Raw genomic sequence first — 25,021 nt, 5'->3', positions numbered from 1 at the left:
AGGCAGAACAGTTAGGGATCAGCCCTGCCATGGCCCACCGCTCTCAGCTCCCCTCTCACCCCCATAATCCAAACTAAAACCCAGACAGGTTCATCCACACGGCACCTGGTTCACAGACAAACGGTCAGCCAGCAGCTTGGAGGTGATCTGGGACCTCATCACATGCTGGTTTCTCCTGCACTGCACTGAAGTCTCAAGTCAGGTGGGCTAAAGGTGAAAGACCCTATGACTTCCCCAGCGTCCACAGCCAGCCCCTTTCTGACAATACGGACGCAAAGCCTTGACTCCAGCCTGCCTTCTTCCCATGACATGCTTAGGACAGGCTCCCAAGAAGTGCCAGGTCTCACTTTCAGTGCCCAGAACTAGCCAGCTCTGACACGAAGAACATCAGGACGTTGCCACGGGCAGTCAGATGCCATGACAAGCCCATTTGTGAAAGCCTGGCTGAGCATCAGAGATTAGATGGAGTAAAAGAGCATGTAGGTGGCAGGCAGTCCTTCTTCTCTGTCATCTGTTGTCTTCTTAATCACAGCACTCAGCTGTAACAGCTAATGATATAACACAGTGCAGTGAAAGTAATGGGATACCTGGAAATGCCCTCTCAGGTCAAGCTAGGCTAATTCAAGCCCAAAACAACACAACTCCCTTGTACATTCACCTGCACAGCTTCACATTACTCAAAACTTGGTGCTTCCATCATTTCTTCTGGTAGGCTATTTATTATACGACCAAAAACTCCATGTGCAGATTGTTAACATCATTCTGTCCTGTCTCTTAACAGCATCTCATCTGTCAGTGAAACTAAGGCTGCAGACCTCTAGCCTCTCCTGAGAGCTGTGTCCTGTCCCGCATCTTCCATGCCTTCCCCGCTCCACAGGGCACTGCAGCTCTCCCCTAACCCTCTCCGAGGCGGCTGGCTCTTCCTTGGGCTCATGCCCCCAGAAGGGAAGACCCGACCAATGTGATCTCCAGAGAGAGGCACGGAGGGGACTGCCCTGCCCTGCTCTTGGGCAGACCTCGAGGGAGCGGGGATGGAAAGCTGAGCTAGAGACTCTGGGAGGAATCGTGACACGGGTGCATCATCCCCTGGCTCTCCGTGCTGGGAATGCGCACCGCAACTGGGAGAGGAGCAGCAGCCACCGTCCAGGGTGAGACTGCGGCTGCTGCAGGAAGGCTTGGGCTTGCTCCAGTTCACAAGGAGGTCACCAAAAAGATTAACTCAGAACTGGTCCCTGACTGCTCCCAAATCCAAGAATACAAAGACATAAACAAGATCAGCCCAAGAGCAACTTGTCCCAGTCCTTGGCTCCAAGAAGCGGGTGAATGGGAGCTGCGCGGGCAATGCTCTGTGGTCTCAGGTGACTACCTGCAAGGGTTACAATCTCTCAGCAGCACCTCAGCACCTTGGTTTGAACTCTTCTCTTTCCATAGACCCCTGTGCAGGTATCCAGTCCTCACAGCAAACCCAGGAGATGGGGCAGTGTGGCAGCACACCCTTCTGCGTGTCCAACTTCTGGGTGACTTGACCTCAGACGACACGCACACACCTTTTGGTGCCCTGGGCAATTCCTAGATAACCAGTCCAACCAAACATTGCTCCAAGCTGTTCCCAGTGGGGCAGGAGCCTCATGGCACCCCTGGGCAGGGAATCTCAGAGGGGCTGGAGGGTTTTCCCTAACTCAGCACAATTGCCGCGGTAGCCGGCTGCCTGCCGGAGAGAGCGGTCACCAGCGCACTGCTTTTATTACATGCTATAAAACAGCAATTTCTTCCCAAGCCTCCTCGCTAATTACCCAGCCAGTTCTCTCATTTCATTTTATTACTGGAATTAACAACGAGTTCAAAGCGTGGAAAGCTATTAAGATGTGTGATTAAGCCACATTCAATTAGTTTCTACAAACAATTTAATTGATGTTGCAGATAGAATTAACAGAAGGTGATTGTGTGAATGGCTCCACTGGCTGCAAAATGGGAGATGCTTTCTCTCTAGCTCTGTGCAGCACAGCACAGCCTGGCCAGTGAAGCTGGGCTGAACCACATACGCCTTCCTCACCAGCAGAAGCATTTACTCTCCAAGGCTTTGGGAAAGTGATAGGAAACCGCACCGGTCTCTTCACAGAACTTGTTCTTTTCCTGTCACTGAATACGCTCACTGAAAGGTAAGAAAATTACAGATGCAACAAGGAAAGCTGTGCTGAATCCAGGGATCAGACCCCCAAGCACTCCTGCCTTCAGCAAGAGCTGCTGCCCACTGCTCCAACTTCAGGCATCCTGCTTGCCAAGGCTCTGAAACGGCCGACGGTTCCAGAGAGGAGGCAGAGGTGGCACCTCAGAGCAGGAACGCGCAGCTGCCTGGGGCCCAAGCACAGTCCGGGCTGGTAGTCAAGGCAGACACGCTTCCATCGAGGAGTCACCCAACACTTGACTCCCGGGCTCGACCCAGCTCACTGGAGTGCTCTCTGTCAGCCTGTGACTGCAGATCCACAGTTTGAGCCTGATCCCCAGCAAGGAAACTTCAAAGAGGGGCTGGAGGTGCCAAGATACAAATCCAGAAACAGGCTGAGTGATAAACACCCAAAAGCAGACAAACAGCCCCACCAGGAAGCATTTGGTTGGCGAAATCAGAACCATGCCCCAGCCAGAGCCATGCAGTAGTTTTCATCTGATGGCACACAGATGTGTTGGGGACAGATAGGTCTGCTGGAGGCAAAAGAAGAACGGCAGAGATGCTGATCCCTGAGGCACCTACACCCATCCCAAGAGGGACAGGGAGAGAACACAGCAGAGATGCAAGAGAAGAGCAGTCTAGGCAGGAATTGCCCTGAATCGCGTCAAGGAAAAGCCACTGGGAACACAAAAGCAGCACAAAAATGTTCTGGGGCTTGAAGATCCCGACAGGGGCTGGGAAAGATCCTCTTCCCGCAGTGTCCACCATGCCCTCAGGGACCCCTCTGCTGCACCCTGAATTCTGCCATCCCCCAGACATGAGCCTGCATTGACAGGCTCACCCTGAGCGAGGCAGGGGAGAAGCTAGGACTTCGCATCTCAAGGAAGGAACCTCAGGATGTCCAGTGTCTCCTCGACAGATCTGTATACTTGTTCTTGCCAGCAGCTGCCCTCAGCACGTCCCTGCTGGCCTGAGAGCTGCTGCCACGAATGGAAGTGACAAAGAAGCATGTGCCCTTCCTCAGGAACAGAGGTTTTGTTAGTGACCCTTAGGACAACTTAGGCTGCTCAACCCTAATGTGCTCTGCTTGTGTCATCCTGTGAAAGGGTATGGGAACCTGCTTCCTGCCACGGGAGACAAACCCGGTGACAAAGACACTGCAGCATCTCCCGATTCACTCGAGAAGATGGGGAGAAGACGATACAACAGGACATCCTCTTCTGGACCACCTCTTCCTCCAGGCTTCCTTCCTGCACCTGTCCCCTCCAAGCAGACATCCAGAGGGAAGGCAAGGCAAGGCGAGGCACAGGGGCCTTTGCTAACCAGAACAGCACACTGCTCACCAAAGCCGTTGTCAGCATCGCAGTAATAAAAGGCAACACGATGGTGGGTGTTGTGGCTCTTCTCCCCAGTTCTCAGACCCCCACCCCTGCAGGAGCCAGAGCCGGGCAGCAAGCAGCTCCGCATGCTGTGACCACATGTAATTAGTCCTTGCCCTAGGTAAACCCAGAGGGCAATACAACACCTATCTTGGGGGCACGGTTCAAAGCTTTCGGTGAAACCGAGGGGAGGAGAGGCCCATCTTGCACCTTTCTTAGCAATGGGCTGTGGATCACCAGTAGCACCAGGCGGATGCAAACCAGATTTTTGCTTGGGGCAACACGGTAATGAAATGAAACGCTGAAGAAGTGCAGTAAGGAAAGCAAGTGACATCAATCTAGATCACCCCCTGAGGAAGAAATGGTGCAAAAAGGAGAGAAACCTAGTGTGTAACAGCAGCATCTGAGATCGGTTAAAAACATCCCAGAAATTACTCTGCCTCTACAGCTGATTGTAGTAACGGCCTACGATGTCTCCGACAGAAATGTGATAAGCCCACACACGCGTGTGAGCACACACGCAGAGCAGGCAGCAGCAGCAGCACCTCCCTCACAGTTTGGTTCTATAAAGAACAAAAAATTGGGTTACGAAGTTAGGAAACTGCAGAACCACAGGGTTGAAACACTGCAAGAAAAAACCCATGCTGTTCTCAAAGCTCCCACAAATTAAGGATGGGAAACGCAATGACTGCCTTTCCAGTGTAAGGACAGGGGGGTTAAAAGGCTCGGCAGCTCAGGAGCTGGACAGCTGAGCATTGCGAGCCCGAGAGTTAGAGACACAGGGTTAGAAATGAGGAGAAAGACTCTGAGGCTCAGGGCACTCCAACACCCGTGTGTCTGATGAGATCGGGGACAAACTGGGGTCCTGGGAGCATTCAGGGAGAGCAGGAGCTGCAACACCTTGCTCTTCTCCCTTCAGCCCCACAGAGCGCCCCAGCACCCCCTAAACCACCCCGCGCCCAGGCTCTGCCCCGCGCTCCCCGGCCGTCCTGCTGCAGCACGTCCCCTCTGCGGAGGGTGCTGTGGCCTCCGTGTCACAGGTGTGTCTGTCCGTGGCTCTGTCTCAGCAGCAAACTGTGCTCAAGAGGGAATGGGGAAGAAGTCATTAGCCCCACAGTGGGGAGGCGACAGAGATGGATGGGGAGGCAGCTGTGTGCCTGAGCCAAGCAGTGAAGAGGATCAGAGATGCATCGAGTGACAGCTCAGCTCGGCAGGCTCTGCACAGGCACCTCATCTCCATTACCCAATACCTAGCAGCCAGGAAAATTATTCCACACCCAAATGGCACCATCAGCCGTGGCTGCAAGGAGTTCTCCGCCTGCTCCTCACCCCAGATGCAGGGAGGCAGCAACCCCTGCTTTAACGGGCTGAGCGAGGCAAACAGAGACAAGAAAGATGCACTTCGCATAATTCTGTGCTGAGCATGTTCCTATCAGCTCTTCCCACCCAGCCTGGCACCGCAGTGCCAGCCTTCACGAGAGGGAAGAGGTTCCCTCCAGACCCTGGTGCAAAACAGCTCTGCCTGCCCTGTTGAGGGCTAGTGCTGCACCTCTTGGGCAGGGCCCTGCCGCAGGCAGAGACTGGGGCCTCCATCTGCTGCCAAACCCTTCGCTGCGACTGCGACACCTGCCAGAGGACCCGCAGGAGGAGCCGTAGCATGAAGGAGGGCACTGCGCCGTCCCACCCCGCTCCTCTACCCAGCCCAGCACAGTACTCACATGCAGGCTGGGGTGGTAGGTGAGGACTCCGTTGTCACACAGCGTCACGTACTTCTTCTTCCACTCCTTGTTCAGAGACTTGCCACTGCGTTTGAGAAGAATGCCCTAAAAGAGAAGTGTCAAGAGTCTCAGACCTTGTTTGGCTCAGGCACCTCCCGCTCAGCTCCAACATTGCCCGTGGTAGGAGACCGGTCTTTGAAGAGACATGAAGATCAAGACTCAAGAAAACATCTTCTGGGCTGGCCTTCCCAACAGCCTTTTCCCTGCACCCCTTTCCTCACCAACCCCAGCATGTCTCCCCATTCTCAGAGACGAGGGTCTCCACATGCCAGTACTGATGCCCAAATCCCCTGAGGGACCTATCACACACTCCGCTGTCCCAAACCACTCCCTCTGGGCAACTCTTCACATGGCAGAAGCTAACCTCATCACCAACCAACGCTGCTTGCTCTGTTACCACAGTGCTCCTAGACCTTGTTCCATCACCAAAAGCACGGCCAGAGGGATGGTCAAGGCAAGGACAATTTGGGACAGGCAGGGGCGAATCAATGGAACAACGCTCCAAGATACAGGTCTCACAAAGGACACGTATTATCTTGCCTGCTTCCAATTCTTTCTGAAGAGATGTCAAACAAATGGAGCTGGGGAGACATTTCAAGAGGTAGTGCAGATCCTGGGCAGTTCAGGGGTTGGTTCACCTCCTTTCCCCATCAGGATTTTACATGAGACCCATCCCGTGGTCTTCAGGCACAGCACACTCCCAGGGCCTGAAAATGACTGTGCTCACACCCCCCAAAGCTCCCTCTACCCACCACTCCAACCCAGAACTAACCCCGAACTTCCATCGATCTGAACCAACATGCAGAGCTTGGACCCTCCTCACCCTCTCCCCATCCAGTTCTGCCTCCCCAGGAAATCTGCTTCTAGCAGCAATTCATCATGCTCCAGGTAAGGCAGAGGTGGAGAGAGAGAAGGAATACGGGGCAAGAAGCCAGGCACAAGGGCTGTGGAGCAGGGACCAAGGAGAGAACATCAAGTGTTCTGCTGGCAGGGAGGAAAGGACGGCACGGGGGACAAAAGTACGAATGAATAAGAGTCTGGGAAAAAGCTGGATCTACCAACTGTCAGGCCCAGGCCCTCCGAAAGCACTGTCTGGACAGACATCCAGACTGGCTGTTCCCAATGTGGCAAAAATCTGGGCTCCAGGCCAGCACCTCCTCAAAAACCTGGACAGAAAGTCTCTGTCCTGCCAGCCTCGGCATATTTGGGGGCCTCGTCCCACTGCCTAGAGACTGAGGCTGCTGTGCCTGCATGATGGAAAAACACAACAAAAAGTTGTAGGGTTTGGCACACGCTGGGGTAACAACGCTGCCAGACGTGACCATGAAATCGGTGGTAAATGATGCAGAAAAGGCAGAAGTGCTCCATGGCCGCTTATGTTCAGTACTTGGGAAGCAAACAGTGAGAAGAGGAAACGCCTCCTGCTCCTGCAAGGCAAGGAAAGTCAAAACAGAGCAGCAAAAGCCGAGCCGTGCTGGTGGCAGGATCTGATCCCTTGCCTTCCAGAGCTCTGAGAGAATCAGCTGAAGAGCTCACTCGGCAGTGGTTAAAAGGTGCCGGTTTTAACACGCCTTGGAACACAGCAGCAGTCCGAAAGCTCAGGCTTTGCCAAGATCTGCAAGGGGAAAAGCAATGACCCTTGTAATTAGGGCCACCTAGGCGGACGCTTACGCTGGGCAAAACTGAGGAAAAGCCACCGCAAGAAGTGATCAGCGAAGAACGAGAGGACAACAGCGCAACTAATGCCAACCAACGCAGAAACAGGTCATCAGAGAAGTCTGATCCTGCTTTTGGTAAGATGGCACTATCTGATGACAACGGTAACCGCGCTGACACAGCACTTCTGGTTTCTGTCAGGGTTTTAACTGAGCAGCACACACCTTTAAAAACCACTGTACAAAATCCATAAAGCCATTAATTTATGGAGCAAAAACCGGTCAAGTGAAAGGTCTCAAAATATAGTCATAAACGAAAGCAACCATAACCATAAACGGCAAATCCATGTCCAACAGAAGTACCTGTATAGAGCTCCAGCCAACCTGCATTTGATTCACACCCATTTCATCAACGCCTTCCCCAAACGAGCTCAAAGAACACAAACCCAGGAAACCTGACAGCAACACAGAAAGCGCACAGGGCGAACCACTGCGGTGACCGGTCACGGTCACAAACTGCCTCCCGCCACTTGCCGAACCGGGATCCCGAGAACAGCACGGGCTTCAGCACGGCTCATGCACGGTCCTGCCCCTGGACAGACTGACAGACCCCCCGGCTGGGGGGGCTCTCTGGGCTGGAGAGCACCATCGCCAAACGGTGCCCGAGCTCCCGGTGTTCGCGTAGGAAGGTAGCTCCACCCGGCAGTGGGCTGTCAGGTCGGACAAGGCAGACGGTATTACCTCCAGCGGCGAGATTACCGCTGCAAAGCAGAGCTGGAAGAGAGCTGAGAGGTCACCTCGCCACATCCCTCCCTGGGGCAGGCTCAGGCGTACCCACGTCACTCCAACCTCCTCATAAAAACCGCCAGCGATGCAGACGGTGCTCCTCCCTGACGGAGATCGGATCCTGGTGCTTCCCGCACCGCCGCGGTGAAAGGGCAGCGCAGCACTTGTCCTGTCGTGGCGACCACGCAGAGCGGCCCCGGACCCCTGCAGCCGCCTTTCACGCTGTCTGAAGACTGCGACGATGCCCCCGTGCACTCTCCCCGCCCTGGACTCACGGTCCCAAATTTGTTGCTCCCCCATTGCGGAATGTGCCTCTGAGAACACCAACCCGCTCGCCCCAGAGAGTCTCCAGCTGTCCCAGAGCTCAAAGGGCAGTGTCCTGACCGGGACAGGGCAGCCCGCTTGGGGCCGTACCGTGCCAGAGGAAAGACTGCTTCTCGTACTCTGTCACGTGCAGCGAGCGGTGCCTGAGCCTTCGCAACGTCAGCACGCAGCTGGCTCTGCTCCGGTTCTGGCCTCCCCAGAACCGTCTTCTCCAGCACCGCTGCTGTGCCACACACTTCCCACAGGGCGTATGAAAATGACTGTTCCTCCTCACGTATAGCGACAGTTTAATATTACACCAGCTAATCTAGATAACTAGTGGGCTTGAGAACGTTTGGCATCTTTCAAACAAGTCTGCTCCAGACCAGGCTGAAGTTACAAATTTGGCTCAAAGTCACTGGGTGAAATTCTCTGGCTTCTGGGCATAATGATCCCTCCTGGCCTTAAACCTGGCCCTCTTCCTCAGCCTGACCTGCCAACACACACCGCAGAACGACAACTCCGGCTGCCTCTCCTCTCCTTGACGTGTCTTTGACTTGATGCACCTTGGTGCTACAAAATACCTACTTCAACACTTTCAGGCTGCTGCATCTTCTATCAAGCCCCAAAAATGTGTTGTCTGCAGAGAAGAGTTCAGCTGCAGTTAGTTCAGCTACAAATCTGGAACTTCCCAAATTGAAACACAAGCAAAACCAGACCTGGAAACAGAATCGAGCACTGGCAGCCCATTTTTTTCAAGCCAGAAGGCACGAGAGTCCAAAATTGGGAGCAACTACACATTCTAAGTAAACATCTAATAAAATGGGGGGAGGGGAAGGGGCCCTTAAGGCCAAACATTTGCAAGAAACAGCTGAATCGAGGGATAGAGCTCAGTTAGACTTGTTGTTTGCTGCTGTACTGGAGATTAAGAGGCAGGGGACAGAAGCCGAGAGGACTCCAGGTTTTAATGGCGTGGCTGTGCTGACAGCATCAAGGTTACAACTCTGTAGCCCAATTTCTTTTTTGATGGCAGAACGTGGAGGTTTGGCCCAGCAGCATCCAGAGAACTCTGGTTTTCCTGGAGGAAAGCCCCCCCAGCAGCTCAGAGCAAAGTGAGAAGTGGCACGGAGGGACAAAGGCAGCTGACAGGCCGGAGAACGGGCCCGAGGCAGGCGCATCCCCACGGCCGGACTCATCCCCCCACCGCACGTCCTCAGCGCGCTCCGCTCCTGGGCACGCACCCCAGCGCCTCCTGGACGGGCCCCCCCGGTCTGCCGAGACCCCTGCGCCGGCACGCGCTGCCACACCTCAAGCTCCCTCTGCTTCTCGTGGAAAGATTTACAAGAAATAACTCTTCCACAAGTTTCTTCCCACAAGTGTGGAAGTCGTGCACAAACGGAAGAAGCTGCCAGAGACGAAAGGGAAGAGAGCCCAACCCTCTCCCTCTCCCACTTTTCCTTTCTCTCCCAGCATCGCGTCGGCCAGCGCGAGTGCCTGTGCTGTGTTCGGCTCGTGGTGGTGCACAGTAAAAGCAGCAGCAGCAATATGCAGCGTAATGAAGCAGGGAGCAGCGATGGCCCCCAAAGGACTCGTTTACTCCACAAATCTCCCTTCCACTCACTTTTTGCTAAGAATTTTAACACCAAACTTAATTGTAAAGTCGCGTATTGATTGGAAAATGCAAATGGCAATTTAAATGTAATCTAAGCTCCCAGCATGATCCCAGCTCCCAAGGAGGAGGAGTCACCCGCCTTGGGCCCTACTGGAGTGCATGGCCCGAACTGAGCCGGGCCAGGGACCTGGGGACCCCTGGGCTGCCTGTGCGTTCAGTACAGCCTTCCCAGAAAGAATCTGGTACACGTGCAATTAGGAGTTCGTTCCCAGTAACGAACAGCTGGGGAAGCTTAGTCTCCCGGCCTAATTAACCCACTTCTCAGAGACAAGCGTCCAGCTATGAAGAAGCTCTTCCGACCCTGCAAGACCACCTGAGCCCACCTACCACCGACAGGACACTGCAGCAAAGGGATCCCGAGTCCACGGTGCAGAGCAGCCCAGCAGAGGCACTGGCTGCCTCCGCAGCCTGGAGGGAGAGGAGGTGCTGTCCTAGGCACAGAGGGGCCCAACATCCATGGTCACGCCTGTCCCATTGGGGATTTCCATCTTTTCTAGGGCCAGGGGGGGTGTAAAGGAGACGGAGCGGGTCACCCAGAGATGCTGTTCTCAGTTGTGCTGGAGAAGGTGGTGACAAGTGACAGCCAGCCACCACACCTCCCTGGCAGCATACGTCCCTTCTCAGCCAAGCAAAGTCTCCACCCAACATTTCTCCTTTCTGCAACGCCCAGCCCAGCCTCCCTCTTCATGGTCAGCCCCCCCAGCCACCAGACTTGGCTCTGTGCAGAAACGCAAAGCTCCGAGCGCCCAGCCAGGCTGCCAGCAGTCCTTGGTGCCAGTGCTCTTCCCGCAGAGCCCAGAAGAGATCGCGCACTGGTCACCACGGTCACAGCCACAGGTATCACGGAAGGGGTCTGCAGGGCAACTACCCCTCCTGCTGCCCCACATCACCCATGGACTTCAACTACCTTTAGGTAATTTAAGCATGCACCAGCCTTGTTCTTCCAAGCAGAGGACTCAAACCGCTCCCCAGGTTACCGACCAGTGGCTGCAGCACCCCAAACAGAGCATTTGTTGCCATCAGCCCAGCAGCGCACATGCTGAGGGAACTGAAGCAGTCCAAAACTGGCCAAGCACCCAGGCAGAAGATCCTGCCTGTCTGCCACTCTACAGCCCTCAAAACAACGGGCTTCTCTGCTCTTTTATGGCTGGGCAGGACCACCACATCATGTAAGAGTAAAACTAGCTAAAGGCCCTGCTCTTTCGCTGCCCTGCAAAGAGATGGCAAGCAACGAGACCTCCACGATCTTCCAGAAAGGGCAGGCCCATATCAGAGTGCAGAGCAATCATCACCTATCCCCAGTCTTTGTGATACGGAGCTACAGCTGAGAATCTTTGCTCCTTTTCACGTTGGAGGTACAAGTCACTGCTCCTCCCGACGAGATGACCCGGTGAAGGGCCACAGCAGGGATGTGGTGCAGAACCACAGCACTCTGACCTTACTCTGGATCCACCGTACTGCATGGTGACACCAACCCCACCCCCCATAGCCTGCTTGGGGATATTGGTCTGTTTTCTCCTTTAGGAACAAAGCTCTGTGCCTGCCTAAGATGCTGTAGCACAATTGTTTAATTCAAGCAGTGGGAGGGCAGCAATTTCAGAGTGCCGCAGTATCTCAAGAGACAGGTCACAGCAGTGCTCTGTGGCCTGAGCACCGCCCCAGGGCCAGCAACTCCAGCACGGTGTAACACCGTCAGTCAGAGCCCAGGGAGGGAGCGCCATTTGCATAAACTGGTGCCTACCTTTCTGACAAGACGCTGCTTCCCCCAGCGTCAGTACATGTCCCTGTAAAAAGCCTGCCAGGATCTGCTCTGTGAAAACACCTCCTGCAGCTTTGGCTACGGGAGGTGCCAGCCTCGAGCCCGGGCACAGACCCAGATCTCACAAGGTAATGTTTTGCTCCAGGCTGTCCTGGCAAGCTGCTGCTGTGCGAACTGGTCACTTCACTTAGGTCCCGAACCAGGCAAGTAGTTTGGCACCTACTTCTTCTTGCAAAGCACAGGAAGGACATGCCAGTTTTGTTCCGCACACCTAGGCTTTGTCTGTCTCAGCTCTCCGCCTGTTCAACACATTAACAGCTCTGCCTACAGCAAGGAACAACTTAATAATTACTCTGGAACACGGCAATTTCCAGCAGACTGGACAAGGCCAGGCCCAGTTAGCAACACAGAGAGACACAGGAGGAGGTAAAGAAAGCATCCTGCCCTGCTGCGTGAAGGGAAATCCTTGAAAAAACAACCCAAAGGTGCAGAAACCGAAGGCCATGAAAATGCTCCCACGGCCAGACCTCCCGCAGTCAGCAGCACAGTTTTGGGGAGCCAAGTCAGATCTAGCTCAAGGCTCCAGTTGCTCTGCTCTCAGCCTCCCCTTCCTCACTGCAGAATAACTGCCCGCTGCTTCCCCCTGCCTGACTCAGAATCGCAGAGCACAGGCGCTGCCACCGCAAACCAGTCACCCACCACGCTGACGGGAGGCCAAAAGGCAGCACACACGGCACGGAGACAGGGCTTGGACTGCACCTCCCGGCCCTCTAGGCCAGTGCTGGAGCGGCATGGCCATCGTCTCTAGCGCACAGCCCCTGCCAGAGGGTGTGCAGGGGCAGCCAGCTCTGCTTGGAAAGGAGAGGAGCAGGGTGGACAGAGGGGCGAGCACCCCAGCAGCAGAAGCAGCGGAAGAAACAGTTAAAGGAGCCTTGATCCCTCCAACCGGGAGACTGAAACAAAGGACCTGTGCTGCAGAGAGAGAAGGGGCATGACCTGGTGTGCAGCTGATATGCCCCTCCCCGCTGGGACTGTGCAAACTTTTGGCACTCCGGAAGCAGAGCCCCCACGTGCGAGACCCCACAGCCCCTGCCCCGGCGCTGCTTCCCCTGCCGCTGCTCCCCTCCAGCCTCAGAGCCAACCTTCAGCACGCCGCCCTCCCAAACGCAGCCCTCCTTCCAGTGCCACTCCACTGCGCTCCCCTGCCAGTGGCACTGACACAGCCCTTGGCAAACCTTCGCAGCATTACCACGTGGACTGGAAAGGGCAGGAAGCTTCGGGAGCTCCAGCAGCAAGCAGGGTTCCTCTCTTTCGACACACCTCCCCATTCCTCAGTCAGCCTGACCTCACCAAGTCCTTCCCAGGGATCCCATTCCCCCATGAAAGCACGAAACAGCACCAGGGAGACGATCCCGGGTTGAGATGCAGACTCTGCCCTCCCGCCCCACTGCCCAACGCTCCTGCGAGGCAGAGACGTAAGCGGCCTCATGTGCACAGCAGCTCAGCTCTGGCAGCGTGTGGGCAGATGGGGCAGAGAGAGGCCAGCTGGGGCCGTGGGAAGAAGAAGAGGTTCACAACAGGGGGCACGGGGTGCAAGGCAGAAGCACAGCCAGGTGCCTCAAAGCAGCGTACGGATGAGCCTTGCCAGCAGGGCAAGGAAATCCTGGTGGAAACACCATCCGGCCAATCCATACCACTTGGCTCACTCGGACATCACCCGTTGCTGCTCTCCAGCTGACGGATGCAGGGGCAGGCAATGCTTGGGGCCAGTTCCAGGCAGCTCGAGCTTCCCTGGAAGCCAGGAGGCAGGAGCTGAACGCTGCTGCCAGAGCCAGCGCTGTCTCCCCCGATCCACTGCGGCTAACAGTGCAGGCATTGCGCTCGCTGCTTTTGCCATCGCCTGCGACGAGGAGAGGCTCCCTGTCCTGCCGAGGGCCGCTGGGCCGGCGGGGAGCAGCAGCAGCAGCAGCAGCAGCAGCAGCAGCAGGAGCGAAGCAGAGCGGAGCGCTGCAGCGGGGGGCTGCAGGGGGGCCGGGAGCGGCGTGGGGCGCGGATGCCCTCTGCTGGAACTGCTCCGGAGCAGCCCCCGCTCCACGCCCAGCACCCCGGCACACGGCACTGGGGCCACGTCAGTATCCCGGCACGTGGCGCAGGGACCACACCAGCACCTCAGCACCCGGCGCAGGGACCACGCCAGCACCCCAGCACACGGCGCAGGAGCCAGCCACACCAGCACCCCGGCACAGCGCTCCTTGGGTCCAGGCAGGCGTGCAGCCCCCCGAGGCACCCGGCTGGCCAGGCCGAGGGGCACCCGGCTCCTCCGCGCTCTGCCGTGCCTCATGCCGAGCAAAGGTGCCCCAGTCCACACCGTAAAGCCTCCCGGCACCTCCCCAGGGAGCCTGCTCTCGCATGGGGGTGAAGGGAGGAGGATCGAACCTGCTTCATGGGAATGGCCCGCCCGCTGCCGATACTGTCCGCTTTACACTCCGGCACCTTCTTCTCCCGCTCTGGGTCTGCGCCCTTTCGAGACTGGAAGAGAAGAGACACAGGTCTGTTAGAGACGGGGCCGCAGGAGACAGGAACGCACGGCCCCACCATCATCCCCAGCGGGCTGCCAGACCAGACCAGACCAGACCACTCTCCCCCAGGCCAGGTCCCCCAGCGCATGGAGCAGCCAGTGTCTTGCCCGTCCCCTCTAGGGACACTCCAGCCCCAGCCTCCCCACCACCTGTCCCCCAGCAAGCTGTCCTCGCCCCCCACAACTGCAAGCAGAGCTGTCCTCCTAGCAGAACGGGGCTACCTCTGACCCCCCTCCCGCAGGGGCACAGAAGACATGGCGACAGACAGAAATGGCATGGGATGCAGGTGGAGCATGGATGGAAGCAGGAGAGGCTAAGGCAGTGAAGGAACTCAGACCTCTACTAATCCAACAGATTTATTCTGTTAACACACTTGCACCATACAAAGTAGCACAGGTCACCGGGCAGAGATACCAGCCCCTTACAAAAGAGCATGGACAATAAATATCTACCACACGTCTAGAGAGTTGAGAGCAAAACCCACCAGCCCCCGAGGGTGGCTGTGGTGAGAGCAAACTCCAATAAATACAATATGAAATATACAGTCTGTTGAGCAGAACTCATTCAAAGTGCTTAGGACAGAGGAAAATATCAAGTCATACACGGCATGGAGCACAATCAATACATTCAGAATCACAACAATGGCAGAAGGGCAGCGGCAGCGTCTCTCTGGAGCGTCCTACACACCCCCTCAGTCCGGGAGCGCCCCATGTGCTTTGGATCAGAAAGGGACACGAGCCCCACGCGCCTGGGACACCGATTCACTTGCTTTTGGGCCCAGAACAAAACAAAGAGATTGAAAGAGAAGAAAACTAAAGAGACATAGATGGCTGCTCTGCTGCGAGGAGGAAGAGGAGGAGGAGCAGGAGTCCATGCAGGCTGCAGGAGGTGCAGTAGGGAGGAAGGAGCTGAGTGCTAGCGGCAGGCGCTAACAGCAGCTCCCGCAGGCAGCAGCAAAGCGTCTTTTGGCCCATCCAGCTCCACTCGCTGCTGTCGCCCGGTCCCGGCGGGTCTGAAGGTCTTCCCATCCCATGAGGGTCGTCCGCCTGGCATCCCCGAGCATGGAAAGTGCCTAGACAGCATCCAGCAGGCCCAGAAATGTCCCAGCTTAAAGTGCAGGTGCAGGCCGTCTCAGCGCTTCCTAGACTTTACATTGGGGGGATTTAAAAGGCTCCTGCGTGTCTCCGAGGGGGGGACCCATGCTGGCTGGAGGGCGGGCGAGCCTCTAATCTTAGATCAATCCCAGTGCCCATCCCTTATCCGGCCCTGGAGAGGCAATGAAAAGTGAGAGAATTTGTACAGAGGTGCCGTGTGTAACCACCTGGATCTTCTAATTTGGAAGGAGTTGGAAAGGCCTTTTTGTTGATGAAAAGTTGGAAACAGTGGCACATATCTGCAAATATTGAAAGAATAAAGAGTTTGGCAAGTTATACTCAGAACATGGACACGAGTCTGTCAGTGATGGGCGCCAGGGACAGGCAGACAGACAGGCCAGGGAGCGAGGTGCCGGCGGCAGCAGCAGTCGGGGTTTGGGCTCCAGCTAGCGGGGACCGGGTGGGCGCCTCGGGCAGAGTCTGTCTCCACCTGGTGGTCTCCGGCACGGAGACCCCTGCCTCTGCGGCATGGGGTGCGACCCGGCGTGGGGAGCAGGAGGGGAGCGAGAGCCGGAGAGGAGGAGGAGGAGGAGGAGGAGGCGGAGGAGGAGAGGGGAGAGGAGGAGAAGGACTGGACACAAAGGAGCCAGGCACAGTTCGGGGCTGAACGGAGCACGGCCCTGCCCAGCATCGGACCTTGGAGAGGCCCGTGACCACCTGGGGGACCCTGCGAGGATGGGGGCTGCTGGCTACACCTGCACTGCCTGCCTGGGAAAAGCTAGCAGCAGAAAACCAGCCTTCCCCTTCCCTTCCCTTCCCTACCCTTCCCTTCCCTTCCCTTCCCTACTCTTCCTGGCCCTGTCCCACTGCGGGAGGAGGTGTCGGGAGCTGCTGCTGCTGCCACGACCAAATGGGGTGAAGACTTCAATGTGAGCCACGTATGTGCGCCAGCACAAGAGCAAGCAGGTGAGCGTGAGCCCCAGCACCGCGGCGAGTGAGCACGAGCCCGGATGAGCGCAGGTGAGCCCCACAGCGAGTGAGCAAGCTTGAGCCCAGAATGAGCGAGCAAGGGAGAGCCCTAGGCGGATGATAACGTCCACAGCAGATAAGCGTAAGCCCCACAGCAAGCTGCCCCCCTCCTCCCGCCGTGAGCGTGCGCCCACACCAAGTGAGCCGAGCATGGGGCTCCAGGAGGAGTGAGAGAGCGTGAACATGAGCTGACGGCGAGTCCAGCACCCGTCGGCGCGCAGGCGAGCAGAAGATGGGTGGCAGTGCATGAGCGCCCGCGTGCACTGGTGCACAGCAGCAAGCATGAGCAAAAGAAACGGCGGGGAGGGAGGAGAAGCATCCATCAGCACTGAAGTGCAACAGCGAGCGGGACCATCGACAACACAAGACCTACAGGGCATCTTCAGGGAGGCGTGAGCACACGGAGGAGGGGAGGGCGAGTCAGGAAACAACCATGCGTCAGGAGCGGTGGATCCGCTGCAAAGGGCGGCGTGTGCTGGGAGGAGGGGGCTGGCGGGCAGAGCCTACCCGCCAGGCAGCACGGGGAGCGGGGTGAGCACGTGCGCTGGGCAGGGACTGGGAACACGCGTGCACATGAGATGCAGACGGTGGGGAGCGCACGGAGTATTCCGGACATCAGAGCAGACGCTTCCGGGATGTCAGAAGCTGGGGGAGGTGGGTACACTCCCAGCACGAGGGGCTGGGGGAGTCTGGGATGCCAATAGTGCAGTGAGAGGGATGGGGCACGGGACACTGAACTGACGTGGCCGGGGTCCAGAGCAATGGCGGCTGTTCACACAGGGTAACATGGTGCAACACGTACAAGGACTTCGTGGTGGCCAGTTCCACAGACAGCAGACACGGGTGTACTGAGCAATGGTGGCTGGAAAGCACATTTAGATGGGGAGGAGGAGAGGCCTGAGCCCAGCACATTTACAGGTGCACCAGGGGCAGAGGGGCACACTTACAGGGGGAACAGAGGCTACCTACGCTAGACACGGGGACTAGCAGTACGTGTGTGCTAACAGCAAGGGGAAACTCCTGGGCTGGGCGAACAGTGAGGGTAAGTGTGTGGGCAGGACTGTGTGCATGCTGGGCGGACGGGTGTGTGTGCGGTGTGAGAGCGTGCTGAGAGGCAGGCTGCAACTCAACCGGCAGAGACAGTAGCTGCAAACGTACCCTGCACCACCTGGGGCCCACGGCTTTGCTGGCTCCCTAACGCCTCCCCTCCCTCCACGCCCCACAGCAGCTCCCAGGCGCACTGCTCAAGTCACACAGACGCAGGGTTCGGCTACTGGAGCGAGTGGGGCCCAGTGCCACGCACTGGGCTCTGCACAGCACCACTGGGCACCAAACGGGAGGCCCAGTCACCAGGGGCTTCGTGCCACACTCGGGGGATGCGGCCCCGAGGAGAGGAACAGCAGAGGTCACTGGTGCTGTGCACGCACAAAGTGCAGCTCTCCCCAGTCGGGATCAGGGAGCTCTGCTCACGCACACGCACGATGCACGTGCACACGCGCGCACCCCAAGCACACGCCTATGTGTGCAAGGAAGGGCTGGCGCTCAGGCGCTCGCCCACGCGCGCACACACGCACAGAAGCAGCTCTCAGCACCACGGTCCCCACGCACGCAGCAGGCTCCCCTCCTCCCTCCCCGCTGCACACGCACACTCCTGCGGGGAACCCCCACGCACCCGCTCTGTGCCCCCGCCGCCCGCCCTCCCTGGCCAGCGCAGCAAGGGTCACCTAGAGACTAGTGCGCGGGAGCCTGTGGGGCGAGACTGCTGCGGAGCCGCTCCCTTGCCCTCTCCTTGCCTGACCCGCAGAAAACGCCTCCCAAAGCTCCTCCAACCCCAGCGCCACTTACCGTGAAGATGTTGGAGCGCCGCTTCGACTGCTTGCGGATGGGGGTGGGCGTGTTGGAGGCAGCAATGGTCTCAATCCGCAGCTCCCGCTGGCTGATGCTAGGTGTGGAGGGCACGGAGGAGGAGTAGTCACTGAAGGCTCCTCCACCGTTGGTGGCCTAGGGCAGAACGAGACAGGGCAGTCAGACAGACGGGCACGACCGTGGGAACACCTTCTGCCGATGCAGCCTCGCGCACCGGGGGCAAGGTTGCTCAGCACGGGGCTGGGACAGGGAGGACGTCCTACGCCATGCACTGCTCCGCTCCTGCCCAGCGGGGGACCTTGGGAAAGACGTTTCCCTTCTTTCTGCTCTTGTTTTTCCACTGGTTAAATGTTAAAATTCTGAAATCAACAGTGAAGAGCAGCGAATGGACAGCGCGACTTGACTGCTGACTGTCGGCCTTCCAGGCAAAGGTCTGGAGCAAAGGCATGGAGGCAGCAATGAACCACGCAGCCCCAAGAGCAGCGGCTGTCTGTCTTCTCAGAGGGGCACGGCTGGGGATACTTCAGTGTGCTCCTTCTCCAAAACCCAGGAATGGTGCAGCTCTCCCTCGGACAGAACCTTCCTCTCTGCAGAGGCCATCGGACACGAAGGTGTGAGGCAGCCCAGAGCCTGCCTGGCTCCAAGTCCCACTTGGTGCCTTCCCTGTCTCATGATGACAGCTACGGTATCAACGGGGATGCGTGCCCCTGTGACTCAAGTCTTCGCCTTTCCAGTGTCCTGAAGCACGGTGTGCCACGAGCCAAGCTCATGCTCTATGTAAAACGCATCTCTGCTGCTGGTTTAGAGGTTTATCCAAGCAGACCCACAGGCTGGCACACACCTCTTGTGCCTGTGGACCGCCGTGGCCCTGGCTGCAGTGGTCCATGTCTGGGAACACATGGAACAACATGCTGCATCTTCACTAACAACTCACTAGACTTGGGGGGGCAGGGAAGATCAAACCGTGCAGTTTGTGCAACCATCGCAGCAACACGTTTCTTTCGGACAAGTAGCTGCTCACTCCATTCTGCTCACGCAAGCTCTGCGGGCAACGACCTGGAAATGAGCCCACAAGAGGTCCCAAGGAGCAACACCTGCACAAAAGCATTTCAGATCTGCAGCCCAGGACATCTTACTACAACAAGGCACGTGGCAGCCTGAGCTCTCTTGGGCAGTTCTGCTGATCTTTGATCAGTATTTCAAACATACACTGAAGAGGCTGCCCTGAGAAGGCATGGGGAGCTCCGGCACCCCTCGCAGGGAGCAGCCCCCCTCCTCCCAGATCACACGCTCACAGAGCAGCGGCATCCCACGGCCTCGGCACTTCCTCCATTCCCACCTACTGCTTTGAGCAGAAAGTGCAAGCACATGGGGGACGAGGATCTGCCAGAGGTGCTCAGTGAGAAAACACCCGCGCACACACCATGCCCGGCAGGATCTGAGCCTTATTCTGAGACAAGCAGTTAAGAAACATCAGAAGCGTGAAAGAGGCTGTGCAGTAAGACCAGCGACCGCCACCCACAGCCCACTCTTCTTGAAAGGGTGCAGTTTTCTCTCAACCTATGGATTGTCTCACCTTTGATGAGAGAAACTGGAGAAGACGCACAAGACAGAACTGCTCTGAAGAGAGGAAAGAGCCTTCCAAGAAGCAGCTCAATCCTCTCTGAGGCAGAGCAAGGGCCTGACTGAGGGCAGCCAGCTGTCCCGCAGGGAAATCCTGCTCTGGAAGCACTCCAAGAGGCATGGACCTCCTTCACAGCCACGTCTGAGGAGCCGACAGCTGCATGCGGGGAGTTACCGCCCCTGCTTCCCAGGGCCACCCCAGGCTCCGGAGCAGCTCCATGGCAGCCTGCCTGCAGCACGGTGCTACCTGAAGCCAGAGCAAAACACCCTTCCAGAGCAGGGAGGTGAAGCCCGTGGGGAGGCACGCTGCCCTGACAAAACGTCCTCGAAGGCCACTGTCTCCAGGTGGGTCTGGAAGACCCGAACACCACGCTGGAGACAGGGCAGCAGCAAGCGACAGATCCTCTGCAGCCTGCCCAGCCCTGCTGACCGCTCAGCGCGGAAAGAAGCCTCACACCAAAAGGGACTCCTCGGGCTGAGCTCTTACCCGCCGCCAGCCTGGCGGCACGCGTGGCCCCAAGCGTGAAGCCGGAGGCTCTGCAGCTGCTCCGTGGTCTTCAGGAAAGCCTCGCTGCGAGCAGGCAGCCTCCCTGCCAGTATGGGACTCGGACTGTCCCAGGCCTCCTGGAGACAGGAAAGCCTCTGGCGCCCTGAAACACAGAGTGAGTAGGAACCTGGTCTGCTTGTACTTCTCCACGTGCAAGAGGCCGGGTGCTCCGTCCGGAGAAGTGAACATCGCCAGGGAGCTCTCCGCAGGCTGTCCAGCTGACGAACCCTGTGCTGAACGAGGGAGCTCTGCTGCCCCATCCCAGGGAAGGAGGGACCACCAGGGACATGGAGAAGCAAAGCAACATGCCACCCTGCCAGCAACTTCTGAACCTTTAACAGAGAGACCTCCTGCAAATCATGGATTCAGCACTGCGTGACGAAGCGTTCTGCAAATGCTGTGATGAAGGAACAGAGGCAGAAAGCTAGGGCTACCAAGTCAGACAATTTGCTGAGACAGCTCAAGTTTAGGATCAGGCATACAACGTGTGTACAATCAGCACTTAACTAATGCCTAATGTGTGAACCATGTCAAAAAAAGAAAAAGATTCAAAGTGTGAGGGAAGAGATGGCCAATGCTGCCACAGAGAGAATCTGCTACCCAGGAAGGTGAGCCAGGCAAGGCTGCCAGGAGTCCAGAAGCCACTCTGAGGCAGTCTCCTGGCTAAGCTCTGCACATTCAGTAACGTTGCCAGCACATTTATCAAGGTATGGCTGTGGGAACGACTCAGTTCAGAAGAGGCTGTAGAGTTCGAGCTCCTGCCACAGCACCTGGGACAAAACCTGTGGATGTTATTTGATGGGATGCTAAAGCTCCTAGGCAGAAATCTTGCTAAATTGTGGTTTGTATTTCACATGCTGCCTGTAACCTTTTTCATAATTTTTGCCTGGCCAGAATAACTTTCCTTAGCCCGTAAGTTTGCCTAGTGCTGCAGACAAGTCAAGGTTACCACCTTTCCTGAGTGACAAAGGACACAAGCATTCAAGTCTGCTGGCGCCCCACAGACACCCAAACCTCAGGAAAGGTACTGGGGCTGAAGGGTGTCTCGCGCCAAGGCACAACGGCAGGTGAGCGCTGGCACCATCCCGTGAGCTGGGGGGCAGAGGAGGAATTCCCGAAAAGGCCGACAGCAGAGCAGCCTCCAGGTGCACAGGCAATCCTGAGCCACCGCCCCGCTCAGCTGAAGCAGACTGCTCCAAGACTTCAGTAGGGACCCGGAACAAATCGCAGCGATGCAGGAGAACCCTGACAAGATGGCAGGTCTGGGCAAAACACCTTATTTTTGCTCCTGGCAGCTACTTCACCAACCCACCTGAACAACCACCTGTGGTTGCCATCGAACACAGTGGAAGCTGAAAACTTAGCAAAGCACATGTGGGACAAATCCTCCCCGTTAGGGTGTAATGTGTGAATATCGTGAACTTCAAAGAACATCGATAGCACCACAGGGTGCCTGAGCAGGGAAGAAAGGTGAAGTGAAGTGAAGATGCAGTAGCTCTTGGCACAAAAAGGTGTGAGGCGGAACAAGGAGTGAAATTTGCGAAGGGCTCTGAACAGAGCAGGGCAAACGAACAGCAGCCACCGACTCAGCGTCTGCACAGGAGCAGGGAAGAAGCCAGAGGAGTGCAGAGACCATGAAACGGAGGGCACGGCGGGCTGAGCAGGCTACGGGACACGGGCTTCCACCAGGAAACGCAAACGCCCGCTGCTTCAGCTGCCGAGACACACGCGCTGACCGAACTCTGCCGAAACGTGCTGCGACAGGCAGCGGAGCGCTCGCTGCCGAGCACAGGGCAGCTGCCGTTTGTGTTTCATCTCACTTGCAAACTCTAATTTTCCACCTCTTTCATCCGCTCTCTTACTGAAGTCCCGGTAAATGCACTTCCCGGTGCCACCGAAGAGCCTGCGCAGGACAGGAGACCAAGGCCACCGGAGTGAAGCCGTGACACCGGGCTGCCCCGCGCCAGGAGGGTGCCGAGCAGGGATGGGCACGCCCCGGTAGCCGGGCAGCGCGGCGGGGCCCGGCCAGGGCTCCCAAGGACGCGCAGTTCACGCCACCAGCCCGCGCGGCTCGGTGTGGGGCGGCTGCGTTACCTCCTGCCAGCTGCTGGGAACCGGTGCCCTGGCAGAAAGACAAACTTCCACCCCACAGCCAACAGGCACCGGTGACTCATCCCACAGCCCGGAGTGCTCCTAAAGGCATCTCAGAGTGCCCAAAGAGATGGAGAAAGGGGTGGCAACAGTAAGGAAATCAGGTGGAATAACTCTGCAAGTACTGCAAGTACCCACTGGCCCGAGAAACTCCCACCCACAGCCTGCAGGCAAGGGACTGGCAGCTGCCAGAAGGGAGCAGGGTGGAAGTCAAGGCCAAGCCAAGGAATGGGGCTCCCAAACCCATCCAACCTGCTCGCCCAGTGACAGGTGCGGGCAGGACACAGGAGGGGGGAGCCCGAACCAGCAGGCAAGCAAGAGCTTTCCTTGGGGGCTGCAGGGTCCAGGGGGATCCGAGGTGTCTGTTTGAACGGACACAGGTCCGCATCCCGTGAGCTGCTGGGAAGGCCCAGACTGTCCTCGTGTCCCCAGGGCAGCACACGGGACTCTGGGACTGGCCATGGCTCCTGCTGCGCCAGGGCACCAGGGAGATGCTGAACACGGTTCTCAGGGTGACAGACCCGACAAGCACGTCTGGTGCCCTCGTGAGTGCTGGTGGAGAGCCCTGACCACAGCTGACCGGGTACTACAGCTCCCTTTCTCTCTGCCTTGATGGGAGCAGTGTCCTCTGAGGCACCAGGCACCGCTGCGGAATAAAAGCAAAAGAACCCCAAAACTCCCAAAGACAGAAGTGAAACCAGGGCCATTGGCTCGTTCAAGAACTGGTTCATAAAGCGGATCATCCACTGCACAAGGACACCAAAACACCTCACACAGCACCGCTGTCGCAGAGCCCTGTCAACCTGGGAACCTGCACAATCACCAAGGTTTGGAAACTGGCCACCACCTTGCAACCAGGAGAAGAAAGTCCCCCAGACAGATGGGTGACAAAATCACCACTATCTTCTGGGGTCTCTCCTCCCCTCAGTAATATCAATGGACCGGCCAGATTGTCAGGAGACCGGGCAAGCAGCAGCCATTTCCAAAAATGTTAGTTTGGCTCAACTAGGAGCATCAAACTACTTCCAGAAAAGATGTCCGCAGGACTAGGACGAGAGGCAGGGCTGGCTCCCAGCTGCTGCCCGCCGTAAGCAACCCTTCGTGGGGACCACTTGTTCCTGGGTACAGAAGACAAGCGCCGCCTTCACTGATAGCTCCAGAAGAGAGCTGTCCCTGTCCGCGTGGGCCAGGAGTCCAGGCACCGAGCAGAACATCCCTCTTGTCAGGGATGGCACCACCATCCCTCCAGGCACAAAGCTACGTAGGGAAGCAGATCTCAACCGTAGGTACTGGCAGAAGAGAAGAGGGACGCTGTTGCTAACAGCCCTCAGAAAGGCAGCCTGCTAAGGGGAATGTCAAAACGCTGTCTGAGGTGCCATAACCGCCTGGAAGGGACAGAGCAGCGCTGCCACCACACGCAGCCAGCAGCTGCAGGCAGCACCCCTCCACACCCAAAACCAGGCCCTCCGGGGCCACAGCACTGTACAGGCTCCTGGGGGCTCCTCCTGGCCACGCACTCAAGATGCAAACGCCAGTCCTGCTGTTGCCACAACCAGTACTGAGAAGAAAAAGAGCTCCTTCTGTCCCAGGGCATGTCTTGCCTGCGGACACCAATGCCTAGCTGCGGTACAAGGCAAACAAGAGCTCCTAACCGTGTTCTTTGTCTGGCCTTTTTCCATCTCATCTCCATGTTAAATCCTGTGTTCCCAAACCCTTCCTTGAGATCCTTCCCCTGTGCCAGCTCCTGCTCTCTTACTTGTGAAGGCAACTGAGGAACCTTGGCGAGAGCCCCATACCCTCAGGTAGAGAAAGGCAGAACACGGCACTACTCCGCAAGTAAGACCTTGTCACTCTCTCCCTTGTCCTTCCTGACAGCGCACAGTCCGTCTGTCTCCTCCCAGAGCCGCGCCACCAGGTACCTCAGTGCCAGGAGCAGAGGACACCTCCTAGGAGTGAGGCCACCATCACCCACCCCACAAGAGGCTCCAGCACTTCTGCAGCCCAGACCTGGAGAGCAGGAGAGCAGCGCCCAGCAGGACTCCGCCCGGAGCTGTCGGCACCCAGCTCTCTCCTGCGCTGGGGACAGCTGCTCCAGCTCGTGCTGGAGATCCTGCCCTTCGGTGCGTCACCACCACAGTGTACTCCTGGGCTCTGATCCGGGCTCTTCTGCACCCCTGCTGCGGTAATGGCCCGGTCCCTGTGCTCGCTACTGGACGTGTGTCCTCCCGCGCGGGCGGCAAGCCCGTAGGCACCAGAGCACGCGGGCTGCTCTGCCCAGGTCCTTGTGAGAAACATCAGCAGTGAACTCGTGTTCCTCAAAGTCAGCTGGACTTTCTCTGAGGACAGCGGGAACCAGTCCCAGAACCTCATTCCTGAGCCCAAATGAGAACAGGGAAATACTTCACAGCATTTTACGATCACTCATCGGTTCCATTACGTCACACTCTATTTTTAGGAGAAGCGCTTTTTGTAATGGAGGAGAGATGTGTAAACACCGCAGCAAAGATGACTGCAGCAGGTCACTGGGAGCCAAAAGGGTTTGTGGTTCAGCCACTGAAGACCCAGGGAACAGAAATTAACTTTGATCCCCACTGCGGTGTCCAGGTTTGCTGAGCACAGGAGGGACTCAGCGT

The 25,021-nt window shown here is 57.3% G+C and overlaps 1 protein-coding gene across 3 annotated transcripts in view; it reads right to left on the bottom strand.

Moving 5' to 3' along the window:
• Positions 1 to 25,021, bottom strand: part of AGAP3 (ArfGAP with GTPase domain, ankyrin repeat and PH domain 3) — a 139,785-nt gene that overhangs the window by 45,698 nt on the left and 69,066 nt on the right. Inside the window, exons 8-10 of one of the 3 annotated variants that reach the window (XM_086467231.1) lie at positions 18,047 to 18,202; positions 13,936 to 14,028; positions 5,265 to 5,369 (exon numbers count right to left, since the gene is read on the bottom strand). In XM_086467231.1, coding sequence (XP_086323357.1) covers positions 5,265 to 5,369; positions 13,936 to 14,028; positions 18,047 to 18,202 — 354 coding nt within the window. Of the gene's footprint in view, positions 1 to 5,264; positions 5,370 to 13,935; positions 14,029 to 15,408; positions 15,472 to 18,046; positions 18,203 to 25,021 lie in introns of those variants that run through there. The other 2 variants (XM_086467232.1, XM_086467233.1) reach the window with 2 other exon arrangements.

Source organism: Leptosomus discolor, chromosome 6 (assembly GCF_034619465.1).
Source record: "Leptosomus discolor isolate bLepDis1 chromosome 6, bLepDis1.hap2, whole genome shotgun sequence".
Classification (NCBI taxonomy): Eukaryota; Metazoa; Chordata; class Aves; order Leptosomiformes; family Leptosomidae; genus Leptosomus; species Leptosomus discolor.
Note: the sequence above shows the minus strand (reverse complement) of the source record. Positions and strands in the feature narration are given on the sequence as shown.